Source organism: Mustela lutreola, chromosome 14 (genome assembly GCF_030435805.1).
Source record: "Mustela lutreola isolate mMusLut2 chromosome 14, mMusLut2.pri, whole genome shotgun sequence".
NCBI lineage: Eukaryota > Metazoa > Chordata > Mammalia > Carnivora > Mustelidae > Mustela > Mustela lutreola.
In genome coordinates, this window is record NC_081303.1 from 50,795,332 (window position 1) to 50,823,330 (window position 27,999).

The 27,999-nt window shown below is 44.7% G+C and overlaps 1 protein-coding gene across 4 annotated transcripts; it reads right to left on the bottom strand.

Annotated features, from left to right (window-relative positions):
* Positions 1-325: 325 nt before the first annotated feature.
* Positions 326-27,681, bottom strand: LEMD1 (LEM domain containing 1). Of its 4 annotated transcripts, none has more exons than XM_059146788.1 (6): positions 27,605-27,681; positions 26,055-26,175; positions 25,138-25,260; positions 22,451-22,521; positions 2,051-2,127; positions 326-944 (listed from the first exon to the last, which is right to left on the bottom strand). In XM_059146788.1, exons 2-6 carry the CDS (start codon positions 26,134-26,136, stop codon positions 749-751), a joined length of 549 nt encoding a protein of 182 aa, XP_059002771.1. In that variant the 5' UTR covers positions 26,137-26,175; positions 27,605-27,681; the 3' UTR covers positions 326-748. The 4 variants fall into 4 exon arrangements, with proteins under 4 accessions (XP_059002771.1, XP_059002773.1, XP_059002772.1 ...); XM_059146790.1 differs by lacking the exon at positions 27,605-27,681 and adding an exon at positions 26,921-26,941; XM_059146789.1 differs by lacking the exon at positions 27,605-27,681 and adding an exon at positions 26,339-26,641.
* Positions 27,682-27,999: the final 318 nt, after the last annotated feature.

Consider the following 27,999-nt stretch of genomic DNA (forward strand, 5'->3'; position numbering starts at 1 on the left):
AGAGAACAAGGAACCCCCCGCCAAAGTCCGAGGAGCCAGGCACCTCTCCAGCTCTGCCTGCTCCCAGAGTCCACCCCGATACCAACATTCCCTCACAAGGCACTAATTTATTCAAACCTTCTAGTTTCAATGGCAAAATTGCTATCTTGCTCTGAATTGCTTCCCTTTCACGACTGGTGATGCTGGATATGGCTTTGTGTTTACCGAACTAGACACATTCCTTTTTTGTTAATTACAGGTCGGGGGCCTTTCCCATAGTTGACTCTACCACTGGACGAGGGAATAAAGTGGGACCTATGGGCTTAGCCCTGTAGTTCAAAAGAAAAACGCGAGGCACAGTTTTCTTTTTGGAAGTATGCTCAAATGTGGTGGTGGTTTTATTGATGGCCAGCACGACCCAGGGGACTCCTTCTGCCCAAGCTCCTCGACAGGAGTGCCCCATTCTGTCCCTCGTTTCTGCCACAGTGGATGTTGGTTTTTGTTCATTTCGACTTTTGGCACTGTCCTCGACCTCCCCGGACTAGTTCCTTATTCTGAAACACGAGTGGTGAACCAGACAGCACGTGAGGCCCCTTCGGCTTTGAAATCCTGAGCCTGGGTACAGATTTGTGAGAGCAGCAGCACAATGGAAAGCAACCTGGCTGTGGGGCTGGGTGCCCCGGTTGGAGCAGTCTTTCTGTTCTTTTCCTGCAGCTGGAGGGCTTCGAGCCACGCTCAGCTGCTCCCTCCCTGCTCTGTTCTAAAGCACTTAGCCAAAGAATGGCTTCCTTTCCACCGTTATGTAGACAAAGATGACAATGATGAAGATACCAAGCACAGCGAGCTTCAAGCCCACGGGAAGCATTTCTAGGTTCCCGTACTCAAAACTCCTGTTCCCGGGGCAGTCGCCAGTCTCTCGGGTGCTCCATCCTCTGCATCTGGGGTTTGACGCTCTCTTGGGTAACCTGTGAAAACATGAGTGGTTCTTAGGGCTGTGGACTTGAGCACCTCTTTAACGTATGTGGACCTTGGGCCCCAAGGGAGCAACCGACGTGAGGCTACAATTGAGAGAGCAGCCCTCTACTTGTTTAAAACCTAGGCTGATTTCAACAAGGGAGGCTAACGAGGGATCCCAGGGATGTGAGATCCCTAAAATCCCCAAAAGCATTTTTTAGTAGGACCACCCGCTTGCACACCGTCTCCCTATGTTGGCCCAAGGCCTGCCGCAGGGACCCGCAGACCCGTCAGCCCCCACTGGGAATGGGTCCAGGTGGATGGGGGATGCCGGGACCCACGCTCTCTCCTTTCTCTCTCCACACGTGTAAGGACTGCCCCTCAGGGGTAGGATGGGAAATGCTTTCGAAATCTGCTAATGTTGATTTAAAAGGACAAGTGGGTAGGGTCTGAAATATCTTAGTGAGAGTTTATGTATGGACCCACTTGTCTAATCCTGGAAATCTGCCTAAGTTTATTCAGAAGTTCTGGAATTTTCCGGAAGACTTTTCTTTCTGAACAACAACTAAAATGGCCTGTCTTGAGCTCTTATTTCAACTACCTGCTCTTTTTTTTTTCTCTCTCTCCCTATTTTTCAGGACATAAATAGGAACGGATTCTGGTCTCAGTTTGTAGTGACTTTCAGTATCCAGCCTCTCCGGCCTATTTCCTTATCTCCAAACTTAAGTGGTGAACTAGATAGTTCATGCAAAGTCTTTTCAGTTTTGAAATGATGAGCTACAGGGATGCCTGGGTGGCTCAGTGGATTAAGCGTCTGCCTTCGGCTCAGGTCATGATCCTGGGGTCCTGGGATGGAGCCCCACATTGGGCTCCTTGCTTAGTGGGGAGCCTGCTTCTCCCTCCGCCTGCTGCTTCCCTGCTGGTGCTCTCTTTCTCTCCCTCTGACAAATACATTAAAACTTAAAAAAGAAAAAGAAATGATGAGATACGACGAATCTTTTCTTTCTCAACAGATTCTATTCAGCCTCAAGCCCTTCACAGAAATTTGAATAACAAATTTGTCCCCAGGAGTTATATAAGACAACAATATCCTCTCACATGCTAAGAAAAGCATTACCTTATTCCCTCGGAATGCTTATAAACCAGGCAGTTGATATCTAGGGCTTTTGGTTTGGTGATGGAAGTCTCGAGTCTCTAATGAACAGAAAGAAAAGAATTTATTGTTTCCCAGGTCTGGTACAAAGGACTTTATTTTTTTTATTCTATAAAAAGCCATATACTCTGAGGACTGATCGATATTTCTGTTACATCAGGTCTTTAGCCACCTCATAACACAAACTTCCAGTTTGCCTTTACTCAATAATTAGCAAAAACATTCCCATGCCGTGGAGTAATATTATACTGCAGTGACTCATGCCTTAACAATAGACGCTCTGGTAACAAACTCTTTATTTTGCTCTTCTTTGTGCCTTATTGCTTGGAGTTGTTTTTGTTTTTTTATGAGCAGGCATCATTTATATATAAAGAATAATGTTATTGCTCAATCAGTTGAGTGACCGACCCTTGGTTTTGGTTCAGGTCATGGCCTCAGGGTCATGAGATCGAGCCCCGCGTGGGGCTCCATGCTCAGCGGGGAATCTGCTTGAGGATTCCCTGTCCCTTTCCCTCGGCATCCACCCTCACCCCAATTTGCACACTCATGTGCACGCGCTCTCTCTCTCTCACTCTCAAGAAATAAAGAACTCTTTTTAAAAATTAAATAAATTAATTAAAAATAAAAATAAAATGAAAAGCAAGTTGGCCATGGACAAAAACTGGAAAGTATGGGGTGCCTGGGTTGCTCAGTCATTAAGCATCTGCCTTGGGCTCAGGTCATGATCCCAGGGTCCTGGGATTGCGCCCCGCTTCAGGCTCCCTGCTCAGTGGAAGCTGCCTCTCCTCTGACACCCCACCCCCACCCCCTCCCCCAACCCACTTGTGTTCCCCCTCTCTCTCCCTATGTCTCTCTCTGTCAAATAAATAAATAAAATCTTAAAAAAAAAAAAAACAGAAAAGTAATTTCAGAAAATGAAAATGCTGTCCTGTAAAAGGTATAGAAGTCAGGACAATCACATTTTCTGTTCTTTTCCCAAAACTTCCTTTCATTTTGTTATTTTTCCAATAAAGTGAAAAGGTACAGTTCTCTATGCCTTTGTTTCCTCCCTGTGAAATAGAGTTGTAAAGATGGAGCGACTTACCATATGCAAATGAGGGGCCCCTGGGTGGCTCAATCAGTTAAGCAACTGCCTTCAGCTCAGGTCATGATCCCAGGGTCCTGGGATCGAGCCCCACATTGGGTTTCCTGCTTAGTAGGGAGTGTGCTTCTCCCTCTACCCCTCCCCCTGCTCATGTGTGCTCTCTATCTCTCTTCTTTCTGTCTGAAATAAAGTCTAAATATATATATATATATATATATATATATATATGTGTGTGTGTGTATATATATATATATATATACATACATATGCCAAATGATTAAAACATCTCCTGGCCCATAGTCAGCATTCAATGCACGTTAGCAATAATAATTGTGATTCTGGTCATTATTATTAATTGCATGTTGCTGTTTTTCCTCATGTGTCTAGTTTAGCTGACTGTCCATTCATGGTTATGATGCGGGCCTCATCATCCTCAAACATCTGCAATGTCCCAGTCAGGTGTTGTGTCGGCAGGACCGATGGTCTCAGCCCAAGGTAGGCTGTGGGGAGAGCATGGCTTGGTGTACCATCATTTATGACTGGTCACCCGCTTCCCGGTACTGGCCACGGATGCCCAAGCAGCTATGGCCTCCCCCTCTCACCTCCACTCCCTTGCCTTGTCTTCTTAAAGAAGATGTTCTTTTTTTTTTTTTTTTTTTTGAATTTGACAGACAGAGATCACAAGTAGGCAGAGAGGCAAACAGAGAGAGAGAGGAAGGGAAGCAGGCTCCCCGCTGAGCAGAGAGCCAGATGTGGGGCTTGATCCCAGGACCCTGGGATCATGACCTGAGCTGAAGGTAGAGGCTTTAACCCACTGAGCCACCCAGGCGCCCCAGAGAGGTTCTTAACAATTGCTTAGTGATACCCAAGCCAGGCCTCTGCTGATGATGGGAAGCTATGCTCAGCACAGGAAGGCCACATCAAGAAAGCAGCCCAGTGCAGACACTACATATGTGCACACACCTACGATTTCCCAGAAGAAGGGGACACTTGCAGAAAACAGACTTTGAAAATCCTCAAGGATCCAGTGGTGGTTTGCTACCAAGAGACGCTTCAAACTCTTTTCAAGGGTGTAGGAAAAATCGTTTAAAAGCACATTTTTTTTCAACCTTTTTAATTACAGAAAGTTTCAAGCAGACACAAAAGTAGACAACAGGATAATGAGCCTCCACGTACCCATCACATGCAACTTCTTTTAAATTCTCCTACATGCAAAAATAGGTCTGTTCAACAAAACATTGGGGGTAGAAGTCTTTTGCAAAATCAAATTATAGGATTTCACAGCTCTTAGGCAATCCAGTATTCCCTTCTTTCTCTTCCCTCCTGCCACAAGGAGGTTTAGGTCTTTGATTGCCTCTCCTTTTATCATTTCTGTCCTTGACTATCATTCACACGTAGAGTTCCCCCTATAGCATATGAAATGTGGACATTTGGGTTTTCAAAAAAGGAGTAATTATGGCTTATCAACTTGACTGTTCAGCCATCAATAAGAATAATGATTATAAAGTCAGGGTTATTGATCATGGCAAACAGAGTAGAGAATTGTACACGCACAGTGATGACAACTGGCTAAACTTTCACCATGCGGTGCCCATAAACAACAGCTAGAGGGAAATAGAAACAATGAAACGGTTTTTGTGTCAGGTGGCGTGTTTAGAGTTGATTCATTTTTCATTTAAAAAAAAATTCCTTTAATGTTGTTAAAATACGGTTTTCACTATAAATGCCATTTGCAATGGAACTAAAAAATATTGGTGTTCATTAAAGCAATGGTTTAGTGAGGATGAAATCGTCCCCCTGGGGGAGTGTAATGCTCCTTTCTCCCTATGCCCGGAGCTAGAATTGGAAAAAAAAAAAAATAGGAAAAAAAGTCTGGCTGTTTTCAAAGCATTCACAGCTAAGGTTGTGGCCGCCTCTGCTTCCCCACCCTCTTCATTAACCCCCTGGCATTCAAGTCAGAAAATGTCACCCAGGGGCGCCTGGGTGGTTCAGTGGGTTAAAGCCTCTGCCTTCAGCTCAGGTCATGATCCCAGGGTCCTGGAATCGAGCCCCGTCTCTGCTCAGCGGGGAGCCTGCTTCCCTTCCTCTCTCTCTGCCTGCCTCTCTGCCTACTTGTGATCTCTGTCTGTCAAATAAATAAATAAAATCTTAAAAAAAATATCTGAAAAAAAAAAAAGAAAATGTCACCCATCCACATGTTATTGATCACAGCTGTAGTGACAGATGTAATTATCCTGAGATGCCAATTCGATAAACGAGTGTCTTAATATCATCTTGACACCTATGTAGTTATTTCCTGTGTGCCAAGCACCACTCTAAGCATCTTACATAAATAAATCCATTTAATTCTCAATACCAACACCCTGTGAGGAAGGTGCTTTTATGGCGCCCATTTCACAGACGACAAAACGGAGGCATGGAGAGTTTAAATCGCGTGCCCTTGGCCACACAGCTGGTGAGATGGCAGAGCCAGGAGTCAACCCAGGTGGTATAGTCTCAGAGCCCCTGCCATGCTCACTCTGCTATCCTGCAGAAGATGGATAGTGAGGCAGGCTTTACTAGAAGAGAATTAGAAAGATCATGTTTTGAGCATCTGTTGTCTTGGGCATTCAACATGCCCCCAGCCACATATTCTTTCTAATAACTCTGTAGTGGCCATTTTATTTTATTTTATCTTATTTTATTTTAAAGATTATATTTAGTTATTTGACAGAGAGAGACAGCCAGAGAGGAAACACAAGCAGGGGAGTGGGAGAGGGAGAAGCAGGCTTCCTGCAGGAAGCCCTGTGCGGGGTTTAATTCCGACACCTTGGGATCACAACCTGAGCCGAAAGCAGATGCTTAGTGACTGAGCCACCCAGATGCCCCATGTAGTGGCCATTTTATAAATGAGAAAATTGAGGTTTATAGGAGTAGGAGTGAAACTATTTGCCTGGGTTACATGATTAGGAGAAAGCACAACTGTAACCGAGCCCCCATATTCTGGACCCAGTGCTTTGTGTTCTTGTTTTGTAATATTTCTATTGGGGAAACTCATCATGAAAAACAGAGCAGAACATGATTGTAAAAACTGTTCTCACTAACTGATAAATGATCAAATCATTAATTCCCTTCCCATAGAAATGAAACTTGTAGCCATCTGATTTCTTATTAATTATCTTCGATGAATTGTTCATTTTTTTAAGGAAGATTTTTCTAGATAAACTAATTTTGTGCTAATTCTGGTTTACTTAGTATATCCATGGAATCTGCAACCAGAGTGTGTATGAGATATTATGTCCTACTGTATTATAGGGAACTACAAAACCCTGGGCTAATATCCAGAAAAAGATGAAAAAGAATCATTTTGTTTTCTCATTCAATCCTTACTCATCAAAAAAGGTATTTGATTTTTGAAAATGATCTACTGTGACTTAAAACAATTCATTTTGGGGAATGAGGAAATAAAAGTATGTTTGCATATCCACGAGACACGTATTTGACAAGGTAGACCCCCCAAACCTAGCCAGACCCCTGTCATAGCCTGACCCCTGCAGTTACAGGCAATCAAGAGAGGGGGTGTCGGGCACCATGCCGAACTGTGCCAACTTCTTCCCTGCTCCTTTCTCTTACTCTCCCAGGACGACAATGACTACTACTACTGCTACTTCTTTTTAAGATTTTATTTAGTCAGGGACGCCTGGGTGGCTCAGTTGGTTAAGCAGCTGCCTTCGGCTCAAGTCATGATCCCAGCATCCTGAGATCGAGTCCCACATTGGGCTCCTTGCTCCGCAGGGAGCCTGCTTCTCCCTCTGACTCTGCCTGCCACTCTGCCTGTGCTTGCTCTTTCTCTCTCTCTCTCTCTGACAAATAAATAAATAAAATCTTAAAAAAAAAGATTTTATTCATTTATCAGAGTGAGAGAGAGAGAGAGCACAAGCAGGCAGAGAGGCAGGCAGAGGGAGAAGCAGACTCCCCGCTGAGCGAGGAGCCCAGTGAAGGACTCGATCGCAGGACCCTGAGATCATGACTTGAGCTAAAAGACAGTTGCTCAACTGACCAAGCCCCCCAGGGACCCCTTACCCAGGATTTCTTACTGCTGGCCTCTGGGCGTGTCAGGAGGCAGTGCTGTTCCAAGGGTCGGGGATGAAACCCTTTCCTAACTACAATGTGTTACGCTTTCCAATCACGCTAGTTCATGGATGGCAGTTTTTCAAAAACAACTTATACTATAGAACCAGACATTTTTACCAATAGCTTGACAAACTGGCCGTTGTGAACCTGCTCCCAGCCAGGAAAAAACCTTTTGATTTAGAGCTCCTTAATATTGAGTTAACCTCAAAGTCCTTTATTGACTAAAAATGATTCCATTAATAACAGATCCTACAGTAATTTCAGACTTTTACTTCATTGTTTTTACCTCAGCCCTGATTTAATAAAGCTCTCATTTTCAACACTGTGCTCTGTTAACCTAAGTCATGATTTTGAATTAATTAAAAGCCTTCTAAAATAATCTCTACCACATTAAAAAAAGAAAGGTTGAAAACATTATGATCGTCACGATTCCTGGTTTGTTTATTTTTTTAAAGGGACTCTTCTAGCAAACCAGGAACAGAACAGGAACTTCTTTAACTTGACAAAAAGTGTCTTCCAATACCTACACCAAAAATCATCTCAAAGGCAAAATGCTAAATGTATTTCCTTTTTTTTTTTTTTTAATTTATTTATTTGACAGACAGAGATCACAACTAGGCAGAGAGGCAGGCAGAAAGAGAGGAGGAAGCAGGCTCCCTGCGGACCAGAGAGCCCGATATGGGGTTTGATCCCAGAACTCTGAGATAATGACCTGAGCCAAAGGCAGAGGCTTTAACCCACTGAGCCACCCAGGTGCCCCTGTATTTCCTTTAAAATCAGAACCAAGGAAAGGATTCTTATTACCATTCTTATTTAATGATGTAACAAAGGAGACTTAGCCAGTCCAATAAAACAAACAAATAAACAAAGAAAGATATACAAACTGCACTAAAAAAAAATCTACAGAAAAATTATTATAATTGCAGAGGGTCGTTGTTATAAGATCAATACGCAAAAGTCAATTCTATTTCTATATACTAGCAACAAACCCTTTAAACATGATTTTTAAAAGATACTATCCCCAAGAGCAACAAAAATTAAAAACTTAACACAGCTACCTGCTAAATCTAATAAAAGATGAACATGATCTACACTGAGAAAAATGATAAAATCTTACTGAAGGACATTAAAGAAAATTTAAATTAATGTAAAGAACAGGAACAGGAAGAGTCAACAAACAATAAAGATTTTGTTCTTTCCAAATTAATTCATAAAGTCCATAAAATTTCAATCAAAATTCTAGTCTGAATTTTTCATGGAACTTGATAAGCTGATTCTAAAATCTATATGGAAGGACAAAAGGACAAGTCAAATAGAGAATCTATTTTAAAACAGAAAGGAGGATGGGGGCTTGTTAAGGTAATTAAAACATTCTGCTGTTGGCACAGGCCAGACAAACTGATGAGAATAGAGACCCTGTTGAATTAATCACGGCTTTTGTTATCTGTGGTTTATGATGCTTTTTGACATCTTGACTCTTGCTAATCCTAGAGAGAAGGCACGTGAGCAAGCCTTTCAGAGGCAAGTCAACCAACCCCAAACCCATATCCCCAACTACCTCCTTTGCCTTTCACACACCAACCCAATATTTCCCCTGCTGTAATTCAGCCCGGGGCCGGATACTGGCCAATTAGGAACCAGTCCTGTGGCCTGGAGTCCACTGAAATAGTTAAAACTAGCCAATTCTAAAATGCGTACCTTACCTGACCAATTTCTTCCTACAAAAACCACGATGAATTCGGTGGCCATATCTTTCTCTCACCGCCCCCGGCCCCCATCCCCCACCACATCCATTGACCCTGGTCCTTCCCCACGTGGCCCTGCGTGCCACGAACTCTTTCAGTGGCCGCTGTCTCCACGTCTGTCCCCTTACCATACGTGGTTAAAACAAATCCTGGGTACATTTTGAAACAACCATGTATGTATGGAAATTGGATATAGGACAAAAGCTAACAGTGCAGATCAGAAGAAAAAGGGCAGACTTCACAAATGGGATTGGGAACAAGATGGGATAGATATGCTTCTCTCAATTTCTTCTACTGAGTATTGCTCCAAAACCTGGACATTACATATAAAGCAAATATAAAAAGATGCTGAAAGGTGGAGAGAAGCAGAGGGACTAGGGACCTTAGCACCCAGGAATGACACATGGTGAGTGTCCTGGGTCATGCTTTTACCCCCAGAGGGAGCGCTGGAGAAAGGTAACCTGAAAACCATAATGGGTGCAAATGGAAAAAGCCCCCAGAATAGCCTAAGGACTGAAAAGGAGAAAGGGGCAACCAAGCATGATGGGAGACTTTTTTGACAATCACTGTCATACCCCAGCCACAGGGCCCACCCCCATCCCCACCAGCCAAGATGCAGGGGGGAAGCTTGGACCACCAGCCCCAGGTGTCAAATCCTCCCCCTCCCCACAGGGGTGGAGTCAATGGAGGCCACACAGGAGCCCCCACCCCAACAGTAGCCCAGCAACAAGGTGCCCCCACACCCAGACCAGGGTGGCACTGGAGGCCCGGAGGGGGACCTGGACTTGTTTTTTTTTTTTTTTTTTTTCCAAAGATTCCATTCATCCATTTGACAGACAGAGATCACAAGCAGGCAGAGGCAGACAGAGAGAGAGAGGAGGAAGTAGGCTCCCCGCCGAGCAGAGAGCCCAACGTGGGGCCCAATCCCAGGACCCTGAGATCATGACCTGAGCTGAAGGCAGAGGCTTTAACCCGCTGAGCACTCCGGGGCCTGGACTTCTATCCCCACTTGACAGCAAAGAGCTGGGGCCCCTCTTCCCCCGCTTCCCCACAGTTCCTCAGTGTGGAGTCTGAGGAGCCCTGCTGAAACAAAAGATTTAACTGAGATCCGGAGTCTCATAAACATCAGCCAATGGAGATGACACAGATGTTGGAATTATCTGACCAGGATTTTAAAGTGGCCACCATAAAATGCTTTTCATAGGCAATATGAGCAATAGGAAATTTTTTGTAACAAAAAAAAATTAATTCCTTGCAAAAAAGTAGAATATATATACAGAAGAGCCCCGTGTAAATTTAGAAGTGAAAAAAAAAAATGCAACCACCGAAATTAAAAACTCACTAGATGGGCTTGACAGAAGAATGGGGAACACAGAGGAAAGAATCAATCTACGTGAAGATAGAACTGTATAAATCACCCACAACAAAACACAGAGAGAAAACAGGAAAAGAAATAAAAGCACACACACACACACACACACACACACACACACACACACACAAAACCCCCAGATAAACAGAGTCTAGGAGGATTACTGTAGAAGACTGAGCATTTGTGTCATCAGAGGCCCTGAAGGAGAGGAGAATGAGGTCAGGCTGAAAAAGATATTTGAAGAAATAATGGCTGAAAATGTCCCAAATTTGGCCAAAGACATAAATGTACAGATTCAAGAAACTCAGTGAATTTCTGAGGACAGAGCAGACACAAAGAAATCTATACCAAATACGCATCATAATCAAACTTCTGAAGACCTTTGAGACATCACCAAGAAAATAAAAAGGCAACCCACAGAATGGGAAAAAATATTTGCAAATCTTTTCTCTGATAACAGTCTGGCTTTCAGAATATATAGGAACTCTTATAACCCAACAATAAAAAAAAAGCAACCTAATTAAAAAACAGACAAAGGGCTGGACTAGACATTTATCCAACGAAGATATATGAATGGCCAATAAGCACGTGAAAAGATGCTCAACATCATTAGTCATTAGGAAAATGGAAATCCAAACTCACTGAGATAGCATTTCACATCCTCCAGGATGGCTACTAAAAACAAGTTGCATAGAACGACAGGTGTTGTGAAGGGTATGGTAACCCTGGGTCCTCAGGTATTAGTGTGAATGTAAAATGCTGCAGCTAATGTGGAAATTGATTTAGCCTCTACTAAAAACGTTAAGCACAGAAATACCACATGACCCAGCAATTCCACTCCTAGGTGTATATCTGAAAGAATTGAAAACAGAATTTGAATTTCCATTCAAATTGTCCTTGGGTTTTTACAGTATCACTTTTCCAAGAGGTGGAAGAGGTGGGAAAGACCTAAATGTCCATCAGCAGACGAATGAGTAGGCAAATGTGGTCTATTCATGTAACGGAACGTTATTCTCTCAGGCGCTGATACAAATGCAGGCTGTGATGTGGATGAACCTTGCAAACTGTTAGGTGGGTGAAAGAAGCCAGTTGCAAAATGTCACTGACTATTCCATTCGTATGAACCTGTTGGGAAGGACCTGCTTAACGAGTATTGAGTTTTATTTTGAGGTCATGAAAACCTTTTGAGACGAGATAGAGGTGATAGTTTCACAGCACTACGAATGCCCCCAAATGTCAGAGAATTGTGCGCTTTAAAGTAGTAAATTTTATGTCAATTTAATCCTAGTAGAAAAATTTCTGGGGCACCGGGGTGGCTCAGTCGGTTAAGCATCTGCCTTCGGCTCAGGTCATGATCCCAGGGTCCTGGGCTGGAGCCCCATAGCATCGTAGCATCGGGCTCCCTGCTCAGTGGGGAGTCTGCTTCTCCCTCTTCTCTCTGCCTGCTGCTCCCTTTGCCTGTGCTCTCTCACTCATGCTCACTCTTGAAGAAATAAAATCTTTAGAAAAAAAGAGAAATTTCTGATTCTTGTCACTGTAGTGTGAATATCTTTATGTCTTCAGTCTAAGGAAATATACACCGAAGTTTTGGGGATGGCATAAAAGATCATGATGTTTACAATTTAGTCCAAGAAAAGAACAGATAAAATGATATAACAAATATGGCAAAATGTTAAAAACCAGTAAACCTGGGTGAAGACCATAGAAGAATTATTTGTTAGAAACTTTTTGTAAGTTGAAATTATTTTTGTCATTACTTTTTTTTTTTAAGTCACTGAGGAAAGAGTGAAAATACAGGGCCCAAGCGGGGGATGGTAAAAGGGAAGACTATGCATGTATGGGAGCAGGGAGTAGAGAAGAAATCTCTGCACCTTTCTCTCAATTTTGCTGTGAACTCAAAACTCCTATTAAAAAAAAAAAAGATAAGCCAAGACTACTAGAAGATACGTGCTACACTTATGACTGACAATGGATTAGTATCCAAAATATACAAAGAGATCCTGTACCTTAACAAGAAAAAGATAACCTAATAGAAAAATGGGCAAAAGACACGAACCGGCACTTCATAGATGAGAAAACACAAGTGATCAAAAACATGTAAGATGGGGCGCCTGGGTGGCTCAGTGGATTAAGCCGCTGCCTTCGGCTCAGGTCATGATCTCAGAATCCTCGGATCGAGTCCCACATCGGGCTCTCTGCTCAGCAGGGAGCCTGCTTCCCTCTAACTCCCTCTCTGCCTGCCTCTCTGTCTGCTTGTGATCTCTCTCTGTCAAATAAATAAATAAAATCTTTAAAAAAAAACAAAACAAAACAAAACAAAACAAAAACATGTAAGATGCTCAACCTTATAAGCAAAATAATAAGCAAATTATCATTATACTGAAATACAATCTTATACCCACTACTTTGATAAACATTAAGTGAGGCGATATGAAATTTTGAAGATTAAGAATGACAGAGCTCTTCATATATTGCTGGTAGAAATGGAAAATGACTCGTCACTTTGTAGGGTTACTTAACATATCTCTAAAGTTGAAGAGGTCTGTGTCCCTGGTTATCCAGTAATTCCACTCCTAGGTGTATTCATTCAATCAGAAAAAAATTCTTGCACATGTATACAATGAGTCACATATCACAATGTTTGTAGCACCATAGCTCTTATTAGAAAAACCTGGAAACAATCCAAATGTCCAATAAATAAGGAATGGATAATATATTTTTACAATAACTATATAGCAGTACAAATGAATGAACCAGCACTATAAATATTGGAAGAAGCCCATGGCATAATGCTGAATGATAATTGGAAGTCACATAAAATATTTATATGATGCTGTTATTTATTTATTGAGTGAGTGAATGAGTGAGTGAGAGAAGGTGGGGAGGGGCAGAGAGAAAGAGACAGAGAATCCCAAGCAGGCTCCACGCCTTGTGTAGAGTGTGACTCGGGGCTCGATCTCATGATCCTGAGATCATGACCTGAGCCTAAATCAAGAGTGGGACTCCTGATCAAATGAGCCACCCAGGTGCCCTATGACGATGTCATTTAAATGAAATCTAACATCAGGAGAAACTAAAGTTTGTGGGTATATAAAGGAAGGGAAAAGCAGCAAATTCTGGATAGTGGTTACCTTGCGGGGAAGGAAGGAAGAGGAAGGAATACGATCGAGAAGGGCTCCACTGGGACGCCTGGGTGGCTCAGTTGGTTGGACGACTGCCTTCGGCTCAGGTCATGATCCCGGAGTCCTGGGATCAAGTCCCACATCGGGCTCCTAGCTCCATGCGGAGTCTGCATCTCCCTCTGACCTTCTCCTTGCTCATGCTCTCTCTCACTGTCTCTCTCTCAAATAAATAAATAAAATCTTTAAAAAATAAAAAATAATAATTTAAAAAAAAAAAAGAAGGGCTCCACTGGTCGTCAACAGAACGGATTTACTTTTTTAATCTCTGGGGTGGGAATCTACCTGCTCATTATAGAATTTTTTATATCTTTTTTAGATACCTAAGATCTATCATAAAACGTCAAAAATATTTTCAGGTTTGAATTTTTTTCTGTCCCCTTGGGTAAATGCCAGCTGCCTATCTGCATATATGTCAGCCCATTTGAACAGTGTTCATTTCTGTACCAGGGCTTCTGCGTTTGAGTGGAAGGAGCACAGAAGAGTGCCTCCTAAGGGCTCTCATTACAAAGCGATCTCCAGACCAGAAGCCCCTGCTTCCACAGGTGAACTCCTGTCCAGGAAGCCTTCTGCGATATCATGGAAAGAGACACTGGGGGGAGCTGTTTCACTACTCAGGTGCCTGGTTGCCCTTCCTCCCCTTTTGGCAGCCTGCTCTAAAGGAAAGGGCAATAGAATGGAAATTAGGAGGCTGGAAATGTATTTCTGATTCTTCTGCTACCTCTCCGTGTGGTCTTGGGTGAGTCATAATCCCTCTTGGCCCGTTTCCTCATCCTTCATCTGAAAGAGGCCACAGAGCCTCCTTCGAGAAGCCTTTCAAATAGGAAATTCCATGATCAATAATGACAAAAAAAATCACACCTGAACTTACGAATAGTGATGAACAGGGTCTGCTGCTTACAAAACCTTAAAAGTCCCAAGAGAGCAATATAATCTGGGGTTCTCATATAGGAGGTGCAGTGGGGAAACTCCTCTCCCTAAATTGATACATAGAGCCATAGACCTGTAATGCAGAGGATAAATTGGCCAAAGGTTATATTCGGAGGTGAAAAGGAGAAGCTGCATTTTCTAAATAAATTCATCTTTTTCTATAGGAAGAAAACACCGCCACTCATAATTCAGTTTTACGAAAATAATTTTACCTTTATTAACATGTTATCACTGTAATCAGAGTTTGTTCTCACTATAGCTTCCTGCTGCACTTGTATTTCAAAAACTGGGTTCTATTACACAGAAAGAATCAGCATGTCCTCAATAAGATAAAGACATATTGATCATTAAGCATATTTAAGTATATCTGCCAGGAGGTTAGTATTTTTGTAGGGAGAATGTTAAATTACATTCCTTGTAAAGACAGTATTTAGCTCCCATTAGCACGTTACAGGTAAGAAGAGAGGGCTTATTAAGTAGTTATAGAATATGTAATTTACTCTTCACTTTGACCCAAGTGGAATATACAACTACTACTGGGAATAAGGATGTTTTTCAATTGATTAAGAAACGGTTACAGCGATGTTTAACATGGGGTCTCCTAAAACCTTTTCATGCAACTCAGCTCAAACTGCATACTTAAGTAGTCCTTTAACACATACTCCCTTGGCACATCGGGCCTCCCGAGGGTAGCATTCGGGGTAGTCAACGCACGTGCTAATTACAGGCCAACATGGTAACTTATCATCAGTAATAGGAGAGTAAAAATCCTATTAGAGTTTTGGCACAAAGATATGGAAAAAGACCTCAGAATTGGAAGAAAAAAGAGACATGAGCTTTCCTTCCCTTCCTTTCCTCCCCTGGGAGTCAGTGTGGGAAGAGGGGACATGGGTGCTGAGGGCCAGCGTGTCCAGAGGCCAAAGAGAAGGAGGGCAGGGGGCTGTGTATATGGAGGGGGACATTGGGGTCCCTTATGGTTGAAGAAGGAGAGGAAGAGACAGCACGAAGGCATTTGTGTGCCCTGTGTCCAAGGAAGAGGGATGGCGAGAGAATGGCCACGTGGAGGGTTAACGTCCAGTGGCAGAGGAGGGGGTCATGGGAGTTTTGCAGAAGAGGCAGTAGCTGTTACGGTGGGAGACTTGTTACACTGACAAAAATTTTTAAATTGACCAAAAATACATTGGGGATAACAGAAGCCAGGTTTCTCACTGTCGTAGGAAGGGGAAAGGGTAGAAAGAACATTGAAATATTGGATCGGAACCGGAGATCAACATGGACCCATGGCTTTTAACTTTATGTAGAGAGAGAGACAAAATCGTTACAGATGTTTAGGTGTATGTGTACATACGCAGATATTTATTTTTTAGCTCTATTCACTCAGAGGGCCTGGAAGCCACGACTCCCCAGGAGCAATGAGCTCCCTAAATGCCTAAATTTTGGTTTCCAAATACCACCCTGCAATGAAAGGAACCAAGGCTCCCAGGGCAGGCAAAGCACAAGAAGGGACTGAAATTTCTTGTACCGGAAATTAAGAAAATCCTCAAGGAATAATGAGGACATATTAAAAGGACACAGTACACGTTTTGAAAAGGGCTCCCACAGGCCAAAATGAAACAATTTGAGCAGTAAAATGATATCAGTGAATACAACCTATGGGCCAAAAGGAATCAACAAGCCCATGCTAATATACACGAATGAATGAATGAGAAGGGGAGCTCTTCTTTATGGTAGAATGTCAACTAAAAAATACAGAAGGAAGGATAGAAATAGAAAATCTTTTTATCCTTATTTTTAATTTTTTTTTTTTTTTTTTGAGTAATCTCTCTGCCCGCCATGGGGCTTGAACTCAACCCCGAGGTCAAGAGTCACATGTTTTATCAACTGAACCAGCCAGGTGCCCCTAGATATAACAAATCTTAATGGGCCATCATCATAATGGAGGCGGAATCAGGCAGTCATCCATGGGTGCTGGGGACAATGGATGAGGTTTGATGAGGAACACTATGTTGGTATCATTTCAGAATAATTCCCCACAAAAGCCGGATCGGTTACAAAGGGGAGAAATCTGACAGACGCCAACTTTCCCAGGTGATTTAGGTTGCCGTCACCGGCAGTGGGACAGGATGACATTGTTCCCTGGTGTGATGCTCTGAGAAGAGCACAGCACTCCGTCTGAGGTATTTCTGCCCAGAATGCAAAGCCTCTATGAATAGTCAAAAGGAAAAATCAGAGAGAATGAAAGGCCTGTACTTTCTAAAACAGTCAAGGAATAGGATGACAGGGAAAGATTGAGGCACCGTTCCTCCAGACTGAAGAAGGCTGCCGAGAGGCAAAGTGTGTCCCTGGACTGGTCGTGGACCAGAAAGCCGAAAGACATTTTGGGGACAGTTGGTGAAATATGAATGGGGTCTGATTATTAGACGGCAGCATTGAATCCATGTGAATGTCTCTCTTCGGAGCACCACATGGTAGTTATGGAGGATGGTGTCCTTTGGGGGTAGCAGAAGACGTGCAGGGGAGCTGAGAGACTTCCTGTCTACAGTGGACCCTCAAACAGTTCAAAGACACAATAGTAGGGCATGTGCGTGGACACGTACATGTACGTGTGTGTACACGCGCACAGAGTGAAGGCGGTAAAAGCTAACCACTGGATAATCTGGGCAAGAGCAATCTAGGATTTCTTTATACCAATCTTGCCACTGTCCCTCAGTTTGAAGTTCTTTCAAAAATAAATTATTCTGGGACGCCTGGGTGGCTCAGTGGGTTGGGCCGCTGCCTTCGGCTCGGGTCATGGTCTCAGGGTCCTGGGATCGAGCCCCGCATCGGGCTCTCTGCTCAGCAGGGAGCCTGCTTCCCTCTCTCTCTCTCTCTCTGCCTGCCTCTCCATCTACTTGTGATTTCTCTCTGTAAAATAAATAAATAAAATCTTTTTAAAAAAATAAATAAATAAATAAATAAATTATTCTGGGGTGCCTGGATGGCTCAGTGGTTTAAGCCTCTGCCTTTGGCTCAGGTCATGATCTCAGTGTCCTGGGATCGAGCCCCACAATGGGCTCTCTGCTCGGTAGGGAACCTGTTTCTCCCTCTCAGTCTGCCTGCCTCTCTGCCTACTTGTGATTTCTCTCTGTCAAGTAAATAAATAAAATCTTTTAAAAGTAAATAAGTAAATAAATAATTTTTTCAATGTTTCAAAAAGCAGGGGAAGGATTTAGCATAGATTAAGAAGGCATCCTTACATACAAGGAGGACACATATGACTTTTTTTTCAAAGGTTGTTCTGCCCCATTCAACACACAGCACTGATATAGAGAATAATCTTTAATTACATCTGTATATTTAATTCGATAAATATACCTGTGGGCACGCTGAGAAACCCTTCTCTGTAGCACTTAGGAGTTTAATACTGACGTTCCGTTGCCATCATATTATTTTCCACTAAGTAGTTTGCTTTATTTTGTAGATAATTAAATATCATGTTTTTTCTATGATCGTACTAACGATATTACTAGCTATTAGTGTACCTATGTGACTCTTACAGTATGGCATCTGTACTCTGTTTCACATATTTTAACTTCATTCTCGCGACGCTCTATGACGTTGAGACCATTTATGAGCCTGATTTATAGATGAGGAAATGAAGACGGGGAGGTCAGGTGTCCTGTCTAGGTCAATGGCAGAGCTGGGATTTGAATCCAGGCAGTCTGGCTCTAGAGTCCAGATTTTTTTTTTTTAAGATTTTATTTATTTGACAGAGATCACAAGTAGGCAGAGAGAGAGGAAGGGAAGCAGGTTCCCTGCTGAGCAGAGAGCCCGACATGGGGCTCTATCCCAGGACCCTGGGATCATGACCTGAGCTGAAGGCAGAGGCTTTAACCCACTGAGCCACCCAGGCGCCCCTAGAGTCCAGATTTTTAATACACACATTCTTTGTTTCCAGAGCTCGTTTTTTAAGCTCCTCCAGGGCAAGAACCGTGGCTCCTCGTGCACCTATTTTCTTCCGCAGAAAGTTCTAGCACAAAGCCCAGAATAGGTAATTAGCTGTTAATTCACAGGCTGAGACCCAGGTGTGGAAAATCTGTTGCAACCATTCCCTGGGTGGTCATCAATTCACAGGGCCCTAAGCATTGTGCCTCAGGAGAAAACGTTAAGGTAGTTCTAAGAGAAAAAAGAGATGGTACAGAATGGGAAGTCAGAGAAAGGGAGATGGTCCACACCAATATAGGAAAAAGGTTTCCTTGGGTTCAGCCAACAAAGACTGAGCAGCTCAAAGACTGAGTAGCTCCCTCCCCTTCTCCCCGTAGGCCTGGCACCGGGTTCAATGCAGAGCATTCAAAGACTGTAGGTTTCCGCGCTCAGGGTTTTACAACCTGAAGCCGAAGCTCTTAGGCAGAGGGTGGCAGTCGGGGAGGACAGAAAGGGCAGACTGCAAGGCCCAGACTCATGGAACTCGTTTTTAGAAGCTCCCAGTGGAATGTGTAGCACAGGTGGCAAGATGCAACAGAGAGTTTTCTGCGCTGGGAGAACAGAGAACCGGGATGCTGGCAGCACTGGGCATGCGTGTCTGGGAGGAACCAAGGAGACACGGAAGGGGCCAGGGGCGCTGCAGAGCACACAGCTCCCGGGCCCAGCAGCCCTCTGGGGGTTGGACAAGCAGCTGTCCAGAGTTGGGAGTACACGTACAGACACCCCACCCCACCCCTGGAACCATTCCTAAGCCCCGGGTGCCCAGATGCCCCAGTTTGCCAGGACCGTCCTGCTGGATTCCCGTTATTCCGGCGTCCCTTCTAGAAGTGTCCCCTTTCGTCTCAAAAGCATCCTGTACGGGGTGTAAATGACAGGGTCACCTTACTCCGAGGCCACTCTAGGCAGCCTGATGTGGCAGATCATTCTGCTTCCCCAGCATCCCAAATCCCACTTCGCCCTCTTTGGTGGGCAGGACTTAGAGCTTGCGTTACACACATTGGCTTTCCTGCCTTCTCCATCACCGGAGGCACCCGCTGTGCGCCGAGTTCATGTGATGAAAAAATCCCCAATAAAAAAATACATTGGCCTGACTTTCTGAGGGGTCGGAATCGCCAAAGCAGGGGGTTGCGCATGTGGTCTGATAAAACACAGGCACCTGCGGGGTTACAAAGCGACCGGAAAGGGACATAAGCCAAATCTCAAAGTGGTTTGTATCCGCTGGGTAAGAGAGAAACAGGTGCTCGTTGGTGTTTCAAAGCAGCGCAAATTCTGCCTCTCCAGCTACTCACAGGACAGTTAGGTACACACCACTGCTCTTACATCGTTGAAGCCTATAGTGTTAGACAAGGGACTCCATAAACACACTTTTTACCACCTTTTACATGGAAATTTAAATGCTTATTTACACTTACTTCAGAATTTAAAGTTGAACAGATGTCTCGAGGCCCATCTGAGAATCAGAATGGCTTCTATATATCCTTCAGATGCAAACATTTTGGGACTCACAAACTTTCTATTGAGTTCTCTTGCCAATTCAAAGTATTGATGTGGTTTTATTTCAGGTTTATGGAAGGCAAAGACCCAAGGGCGCCAGTCCCACCCCCATTCACCGCAAATACTCAGGTTGGTTTTTTTTCTCCCCTCTGTGTCTGTGCAGGAAGTAGACAAAGGGGTGTTCTGCCGACAAGAGGTTTTCTGAATGGGAAGGATCCCTCTGATCTTCCCATTTGGAAGATTTAAAAAATTCTTTTAGAATGTTTGAGAAGCTACCAGAATTACTTCATCAGATCCAAATTCTTTCCTAATGGGAAACCAAAGCTACAGGAATGTGTATTTCGCGTTTCCTTCTCATTTACTGAAACTCAGCGAGGAGTACTCAGTACTGGGCTATGCTGGCAAACTAACCTGTTTGTCGCTAGAGCTGTTCGGTAGATGCGCTGGGGTGAGCTCTGGGCTCCTACTCTGTGCCAGGGCCCACGACAGCTGTTGAAGGGGATGGACAGCAATGTTAAGGGAATGCACAGGCATGGCCTTGGAGTCGGGTCCTTAAACAATCACAAGATTTTGACCAGAAGAAAAATGGGCAGGGGATGGAGTGGGGGGTTGGAGGCTGAAAAGAATGCCAGGCATAAGGAGCAGTTGAGGCAAAAGCACATGGGGAGGAAGTAAGAGAGGTGGGAAAGCAGGGAAGAATTTGTAGGAGGATGTGGGAGATACTGGGGTCTCCTCGTGCTGTATGGCAAGTTTGCCCCTTGTTTCCAGACGAGTGAATGACTCGGCCCAAACACTGCTCATATGTGTCCGATGGAATCAGGGAACGTTAGAGGCGGAGGTCAGTTAGGAGGATGTTACAATCGTTCCAATAAAAAATAAAATGCGTACTATAAGGGCACCTGGGTGGCTCAGTCGGTTAAGCGTCAGATTTGATCTCAGCTCAGGTCTTGATCTCAGGGTTATGAGTAATACGGATGCAAGCTAGGAGAGCAGAAAGGAGATATGGATTTTTAAAAATCATAATTCAAATCCACTGGCAACTCTTTATATGTGAGGGGCAATGGGTGTTCCAAAATAACTCTGAGACCTTGAGCCCGGGGCCACCGGAAGGTGGTGAGAGCATCAAGGTGAACAGAGGCCACAGATCCAGGTTTGGGGTGGGTGAAAACAAGCATGGTCCTGGATGTCCTCTGTGGGAGGAGCTGGGAGGTAGAGCTCACCCTGGGGAGAGGAATAAATATGCTTTGTGTAGTCTATGAAATGTCACAATTATAAGTAACATTTGCTGCATGAGGAAGGAACGAAAGACGAGGAAAGCAAAGGAAAGAGCTCTCCGGGAGGGGGCTGCATGTGAAGGCCTCTGCCTCGGGGGACAGGGCCCGTGGGGAGGCTTCTGTGTAGAAAGAGGACAGGAGGCAAAGGCCAGGGGTTGGGCAATGGAACTGATGCGGAGCCGGAGCAGAGGGGGCCCGAGACAGATCTCCCGGAGGGGCCTGAAGACAGCCAGGATGGAAACTGTCAGAAGGGCAGAATCAGGAACCAAGCCACCACTGTGTCCTCAAAATGGAAAGAGACAGGCGTCTCTAAATACGGAGGGACAGTGGTCAGAAGACTGGAAAAATCCTTGGGGTTGGCATCTTGGAGTTCATTATGTGAACTAATTATGTGCCTCATTCAGGCGCTTTCCCTTCGCCCCACGCTATGAAGTAGGTCCAGCTATCAAGCCGCACGAGGAGTTGACATCTGTTAAGTGACTTCCCGGAAGCCCCAGGACGAAGCCGGGGGAAGAAGGACTCTAAGCCAGTGAGGCATCATGACAAAACCTCTGACCTTCACACACTTGGCCATGAGCTTCAACATGGCACTGAGGGTAGAAGCCAGAGCTCAGTGTCTGGAAAAGAGACGGAAGCAGGGGGACGCCCGGGTGGCTCAGTCGGTTAAGCGGCTGCCTTTGGCTCAGGTCATAATCCCAGGGTCCTGAGACTGAGTCCCCATCGGGCTCCTTGCTTGGTGGGGAGCCTGCTTCTCTCTCTCTCTCTGCCTGCCATTCTGCCTGCTTGCACTCTCTGTCAAATAAATAAAATCTTTTTTAAAAGTCCTTTTAAAAAAAAGAGAGAGAGAGAGAGAGAAGGAAGCAGGATTCTCTGCTCAAGGTGGGTGCCCAGGCGAATGTGGACCCTGTGGCAGGGAAAGGGGCGGGGGTGGCGGTCGGGGCGGGGAATGGCAGTCGGAGGGCAAAGCAGGACAGCTGCAAACTCAGGGAGAGACAGGGGGACGGTGACTCTGGGTCTTGAGCCAGAACATGGCAATAGTTTCACAAAACAGAAACCTGCATTACAGTGAACTATTGTAAACTAGGATTTTCCTGCTGGAACAGAATGCAGTCACTTTTGCGATTTCCTTTCTTAATACATAGGAGGAGTGCTATTTCCTATGTTTAATATAGTATGGGTAAAAGCATTCATGCATTAGAATTGTACATACTTTTTTGGGTTCCTTGTTTTTTTCTGATGAGAGAATGATATTTCCTTTCAAAATGATAGTGGCATTAAGCTCTGGATCATGAAAAACAAAAGGAGAATAGGCCATGAGAACATACGAGCTAGAGAAGGAAATAAACACCAGTCATCGGGGTGCATTCTCCCAATTGTAGGGCAGAAGAAGTTCATGAGGGGAAGAAAATTCACTTTGCTCTGCTGAGGGCAGAGGGCATTTCTGCAGTGGCCTTTGTGCAAAGCGCTGCGGCCTTCCCCTGGGAACACAGGGAGGGCTCCTAACAGGAAGGTCGTCATGTCTGTATGACTCCCGGAGCTCACAGCTGGCCACGCCTCTGGGTGGCTGTTTTCAGTCTAGTTATTGCCCCTTTGAACCAGCTGCAAGCCTCACCAGTCCCTGAATGTCAAGGTCGGCAGGAGGACTTTCTCCTTCCAGGTTGGAAGAAGCCCCCAGAGGCAGAAAGGTCAGACCTGCCCTAAAGCACTTTACCTCTGGGGACACTGCCAGGGGCAGGAAAGGTAGTTGTTCATCAACCCTTGGCTTCAGCCCGTGGAGAAGCATTTTGATAAACTCACAGCAATCATGACTGTTGCACATGGAGCAGAGCTGCTGGAGGGGATTTTAAAGGAGCCCCCTGACTCAGAAATGTCTGGGAAGCTGGAGAAGAGGTTCGACTAAAAGCTATGTCCACTCGGTGCCAAAACAAAGAGTGAAAATGAGAAAAAAAATCAAATCCCCCCTTTGTCTGGGTTACCTTCTGCTTCGCCTCTGAACTGACCCCTGCCACATGTTCCCCACCGTGACCACTACCCCCCACCCCGGGACAAGGTGTTTCTGTGAATCTCCCCAGGACTTTATCAGTCCCGTGACAACCCCTTCATTAAAATGGCACCAGGGTCTCTGAGGCTTCTCCAATGAGCAGATTTAAATATCTGATTCAGACCTGACCCGGAGAAAGCAGTCGTTGTGTACCTGACCTAAGCACTGTCCACTGACACCACAGAATTGCATGACAAGGGAGGGACTGACCCAGAGCTTTCACCTCTGACCTGACTGCCTGCATGTATCTGGCATCAGGTGAACACAGTCCGTAAGGTAATGGCAAAGCTTACAAACGGAAGGACCCATTTTTTCGAAGCCTGGGCATGCGTGCCCCTCTGTGAAGGGCTGCGTGCTGGGAAGCAGGAGAGCTCGGTCTGGGACCACCACAGCTTGGCTCTGCAGCTCTGACTTGCCGTCCTGGGCAGCTGTGAGCAGTAAGGACACAAGCCTTCCTCTCTGGAACCTTCCAGCCTGGCCCTCCTTTTCATCAGAGGGCTGGTCTAGTCCCTTCAGCTCCTGTCTAGGGCAGGAAACACTCTCAGTCGCAGGTCTGGGACAGGACTCTGAACATATCCCCCTTGCAGAAAGGGCCTGCGGTATGCTCAGGAGCTGGTGGGGTCCGGTCCCCCAGCCCTGCTGCTCTTTCCAATGAGGCTGACCCCGCAGGACTTAGGGAAATCTCTCAGAACTGTGCTCCGGCGATACCAGGCATCACCAGCAGATTTTTCAAAAGGCCCCAGGCACTTATCTTACTTGTTCAACTACTCCCTTGAGCTGTATGAAATTGCCGGGTTTTGGTAGGTCAAACACAGTCAAAAAGGTAATGTGTTCGTCCTCACAGTAGAGATCGTGAGAGCAGTGTAAGGCTTGGGCAAGAGCACAATGATGAGAACCAGACCTGGGTTCAAATCTCAGTTCGGTCACCCTCTTTCAACAAACACAACCTGCATTCCCACTCCGTGCCTGGGAATGTTCCAGGAGCTGCCTGTGTAATGGTGACGGAGACAACGGACCTTGCTGTTCACGGCACATTCTGGGGCCGCGTCCTAGCTATTCGATTTTTGGGTTGGTCACTCTGCCTATCGGAACGTCAGCTAAAAGTTTGTGAGACTTAAATGAGATATTGCACATTAGGCCAGAAGTGCACTGGGGGGCCTTCCAGCATGGCAGTTCCTGTTACTTTACTGTGCCTCTTAGATGACTCCTAATAAATTATTTACTGAATGAAACAGCCTTGGAATGGACTGTAGGAATCTCCGAGCCCACCCCCTACAGGAGAATGGTGCCTGTGGGGGCAGGGGCTAGTGGAACAGAAGCCACCCACCCCCCCAGCCAGATCCCAGAGACCACAGCTCTGCACCTACCCGGGAGCTCGGAGGAGACCTGCTGTGGTCAGCTCCCATGAAGCCAGAAGGGCAGTAGGCATAGGACTTTCGGGAGGTACTGTTTGGTTCATCTTTCTGAATGGATTTGAAATCATTTAATCTGAAGAAAATAATCGTCCCATTTATTGACTGAGGCAAAGCAGAGTTTGGGGTCTCAAAGGAGATGTGGAAAACGACCTGTAGGAACTCCCGGTTTTAGAAATCAAACACAGATTTGGCTCTGGCTAGTAAGAGGACCGGCAAATTGACCAGTTCTTCTCCCTCCTCCCTCTTTCCACCCAGTGGAGTTGCTGGCATGAACATGGCTATGGGATAATGGATTCCTTTTGTGGCCCGGGGACCAATTCTCCAGGCCATAAGGCCAATTCATAGGTCACCCTGCCTAGCATTTCCAGCTGCATAGAGCATCCCAGACCAGGTATGAATAAGCCCACAGTTGTTATCAAACAGTACAGCTTCTGATCGTACCATTACTGCCGTCATCATCCTGAGCTCCATTCAGCCCCTCAGGTCCATTCATCACCGGTGGTGTACAGGGAGGTGAGACCAACAGCTGCACTAACTTTTTTTCATACACTTTTCTGGTGGAAGCTGAAGAAGGAGGTGAAGAATGGATTAAGCTATGCCACTCCTGCAGGGGATCTCACTGTGCTCGCGGTATTTCACAGAGGGATCCTTATTCTTGTACCTTACATGGTTAATTACGGTCTTTACAATCGGGTCCACCCCACAGCTACTCAACGCACTCCTTTCCTTCCACAAGCAATTAAGGTGAGGTCTCCATTGGATATATCCAAAAGTAAGACTGACAAAATTGCACTTCCTATCTACGGGGAATATGAATATGTACATAAAGTTAACATAGTGCACGGACTAGAAACGAAAAAAAACCTAACAGGGTGATAGAAGCAAGAGTAACTAGGTTTCCTCATTGGAAGAAACCAGTCCTTTCTCTCGGGCACCCTAGTAACCTGTGCACAGAATCTGGGTGTATTTCTCACTCCTTCCTTCTTTATGGTTTTCTGCGTTTTTTTTTTTTTAATTTATTTTTATTTATTTATTTACTTGACAGACAGAGATTACAAGTAGGCAGAGAGGCAGGCAGAGAGAGAGAGGAGGAAGCAGGCTCCCCGCTGAGCAGAGAGCCCAGTGAGGGGCTCCATCCCAGGACCCTGGGATCATGACCTGAGCGGAAGGCAGAGGCTTTAACCCACTGAGCCACCCAGGCGCCCCGATTTTCTGCGTTTTAAGAATTTTTTTTTTTCTATTTCCATGTTAATGTTTTTTAGTTGCATTATGTCCCTTCCACAGTAAATAATTTTAAATCTTGGGAGGTAGTTTGTAAATAATAAACGACGAGTCTCTGATGTTTGCCTCATACGTACGGAGTATTGGTCCAGGTGAGAATCCGAGCTTACGAAGTTCATGCTGTAACTCATAGTCCCTCAGACACTTCACATCCACCATGGTGTGAGGAGGAGTTGGGTCTCTTTCAGACAGTGCAATCTACAAAAGAGGAAAACAGTCAACTCATTAAATCAGCCTTACAGAGAAGAACTAGAACTTTCCCAAAAGTCCACAGAAGGGCTTACAACCCAATCCCTCCACTTTTGGAGACGCGCAGGCAATAACACACCTCCCACCCCAAAACCACCATTCTCTACCATACATCTCTCTTGGGTTGAGGTTGCCTCTACACAAAGCTTTGGGTGGGTGCTACTTCCCTCAGTGTCTCCGGGGTTGAATTATTTCTAACTTTTCTACCCATCTCATGGGAGAAAATTCTTCTGCCTCAAATGAACACGGGAACAAATAACTTCCATGACAGCTTAGGAACTCTGAGTAGGATGTAGAGCTCCGAGAAGATAAGAAGTTAATTAAATATGAAAGAGCTGAGAGAGATTTTCTAGTGAGTTAAATAAAAGTTATTTATCCCTGCCCTCCTTTTGATGAGAGTACAGAGAGTCAAGAGCGTTCGGTTACTGCAAACACTAGTAGTTTTCACACTTGTAATTTAACTCGGAACATAACGAGATGGTAGTTTTTAATTAACCGCCAGCAGACTTTGTAATTGCTGAATTGGCATTTGGAAGAAGAAAAAAAAAGTCAGCTATTCATTCTCTGGCACATAAATTGATTTATACAGTCTTACACCAGTCATGATTGGCTTACCCGTCCTACACTAGCCTCAAGTTCCATCAGATCTATGCACCTGATAAATTTATCCCCCCAAAAGGACCCCTCCACCTACCTAACAAAGTCTTGGAAAAGACCCGTGTGTCACACCTTTCAACAGAGATCTGTAATACAGAAGTGTATGTGTTGTACCTCACTTCTATTATGTTTCCAGGTTTTTTAATATTGCTGTGAAAACCACTGCAAGACGATCACTCAGCGTAAGAGGATCTGGACCAATTTTAAGTAATGACTTTGCCTTTATTGGTGATCAATCAATGTCCAATTAGGAAGTACGTGGTATACAAGCTAGAAGAAGCTGTGAGTAGTCATGTATAACAGGGCTGTTGGAGAACGCCTTGCTTTACAGTTCTCCTCTTTAAAGCTGCACTTGGACCACAGTCACATTCTGGCGCACAGTAGGGGCTTAGTAAATGGAAGTTTCCTTCTTTTCTATGTGTTGGGGAAGCTGAATTAACATTTTTGGCCCTTAGGAAACAACCTAATATAGAAAGGAAAAGGACAATACACCTCGGATTTTTTTTTTTAATTATTCTTATTATCATTAGAAACTAGCTTGGGCACGCCCCGTGACATTTGTTCTTGAGAACAGCTGTCTGTTGTTTTGCCGCCTTCCCCAAAATAACCTCCAAAAGAACCCTCATCAATTTCAAGTGACACTAGGCAATTGCCTAGAGGGAACACACATACGGAAGAAAAAGATTCAAATGGAATCCAACGGGATGATTAATCCACTTACCCCTTTACATGGTTGTCTAAAGTCTATGCATTTGGGTTGGTTACTAAAGCTGGGGGACTTTCACCCAAGGGTTTCTAGTAACAACCGGTCCCTCTTTGCCTATTAGATATTACGGTAATCATAATCCGGACAGTGTGACATCAGTAACCCCCATAGCAACAGACTGATGTGAAAGCCAGATGATTAATTTAACCTGAGTTCAAACGGAAGGAGACACTGGTTGACTTTAGAGGCAGCCTGCCATGATAAAATGTCAAGGGATGCAGAGAAGTTATCATGTATGCACAGGAAGTGAGGGGAAAGACCTGCTACCCAACCAAACAGTGCCAGGAAACTGGGAAGATAAAGGAAAAATCAAACAAACTCAAGGGTCTCCGCCATCTTCAAAAGACTCA

Bases quoted from the DNA above. Each gene is read 5' to 3' on its own strand.
- LEMD1 (XM_059146787.1), bottom strand. The intron at 2,128-22,450 runs GTATGTACAATT...TCTGTTCATTAG, and splicing joins AAAACAAGGAACCCAAAAAA to AGACTCGAGACTTCCATCAC. The intron at 945-2,050 runs GTAATGCTTTTC...ATGTTTTCACAG, and splicing joins AAGCATTCCGAGGGAATAAG to GTTACCCAAGAGAGCGTCAA.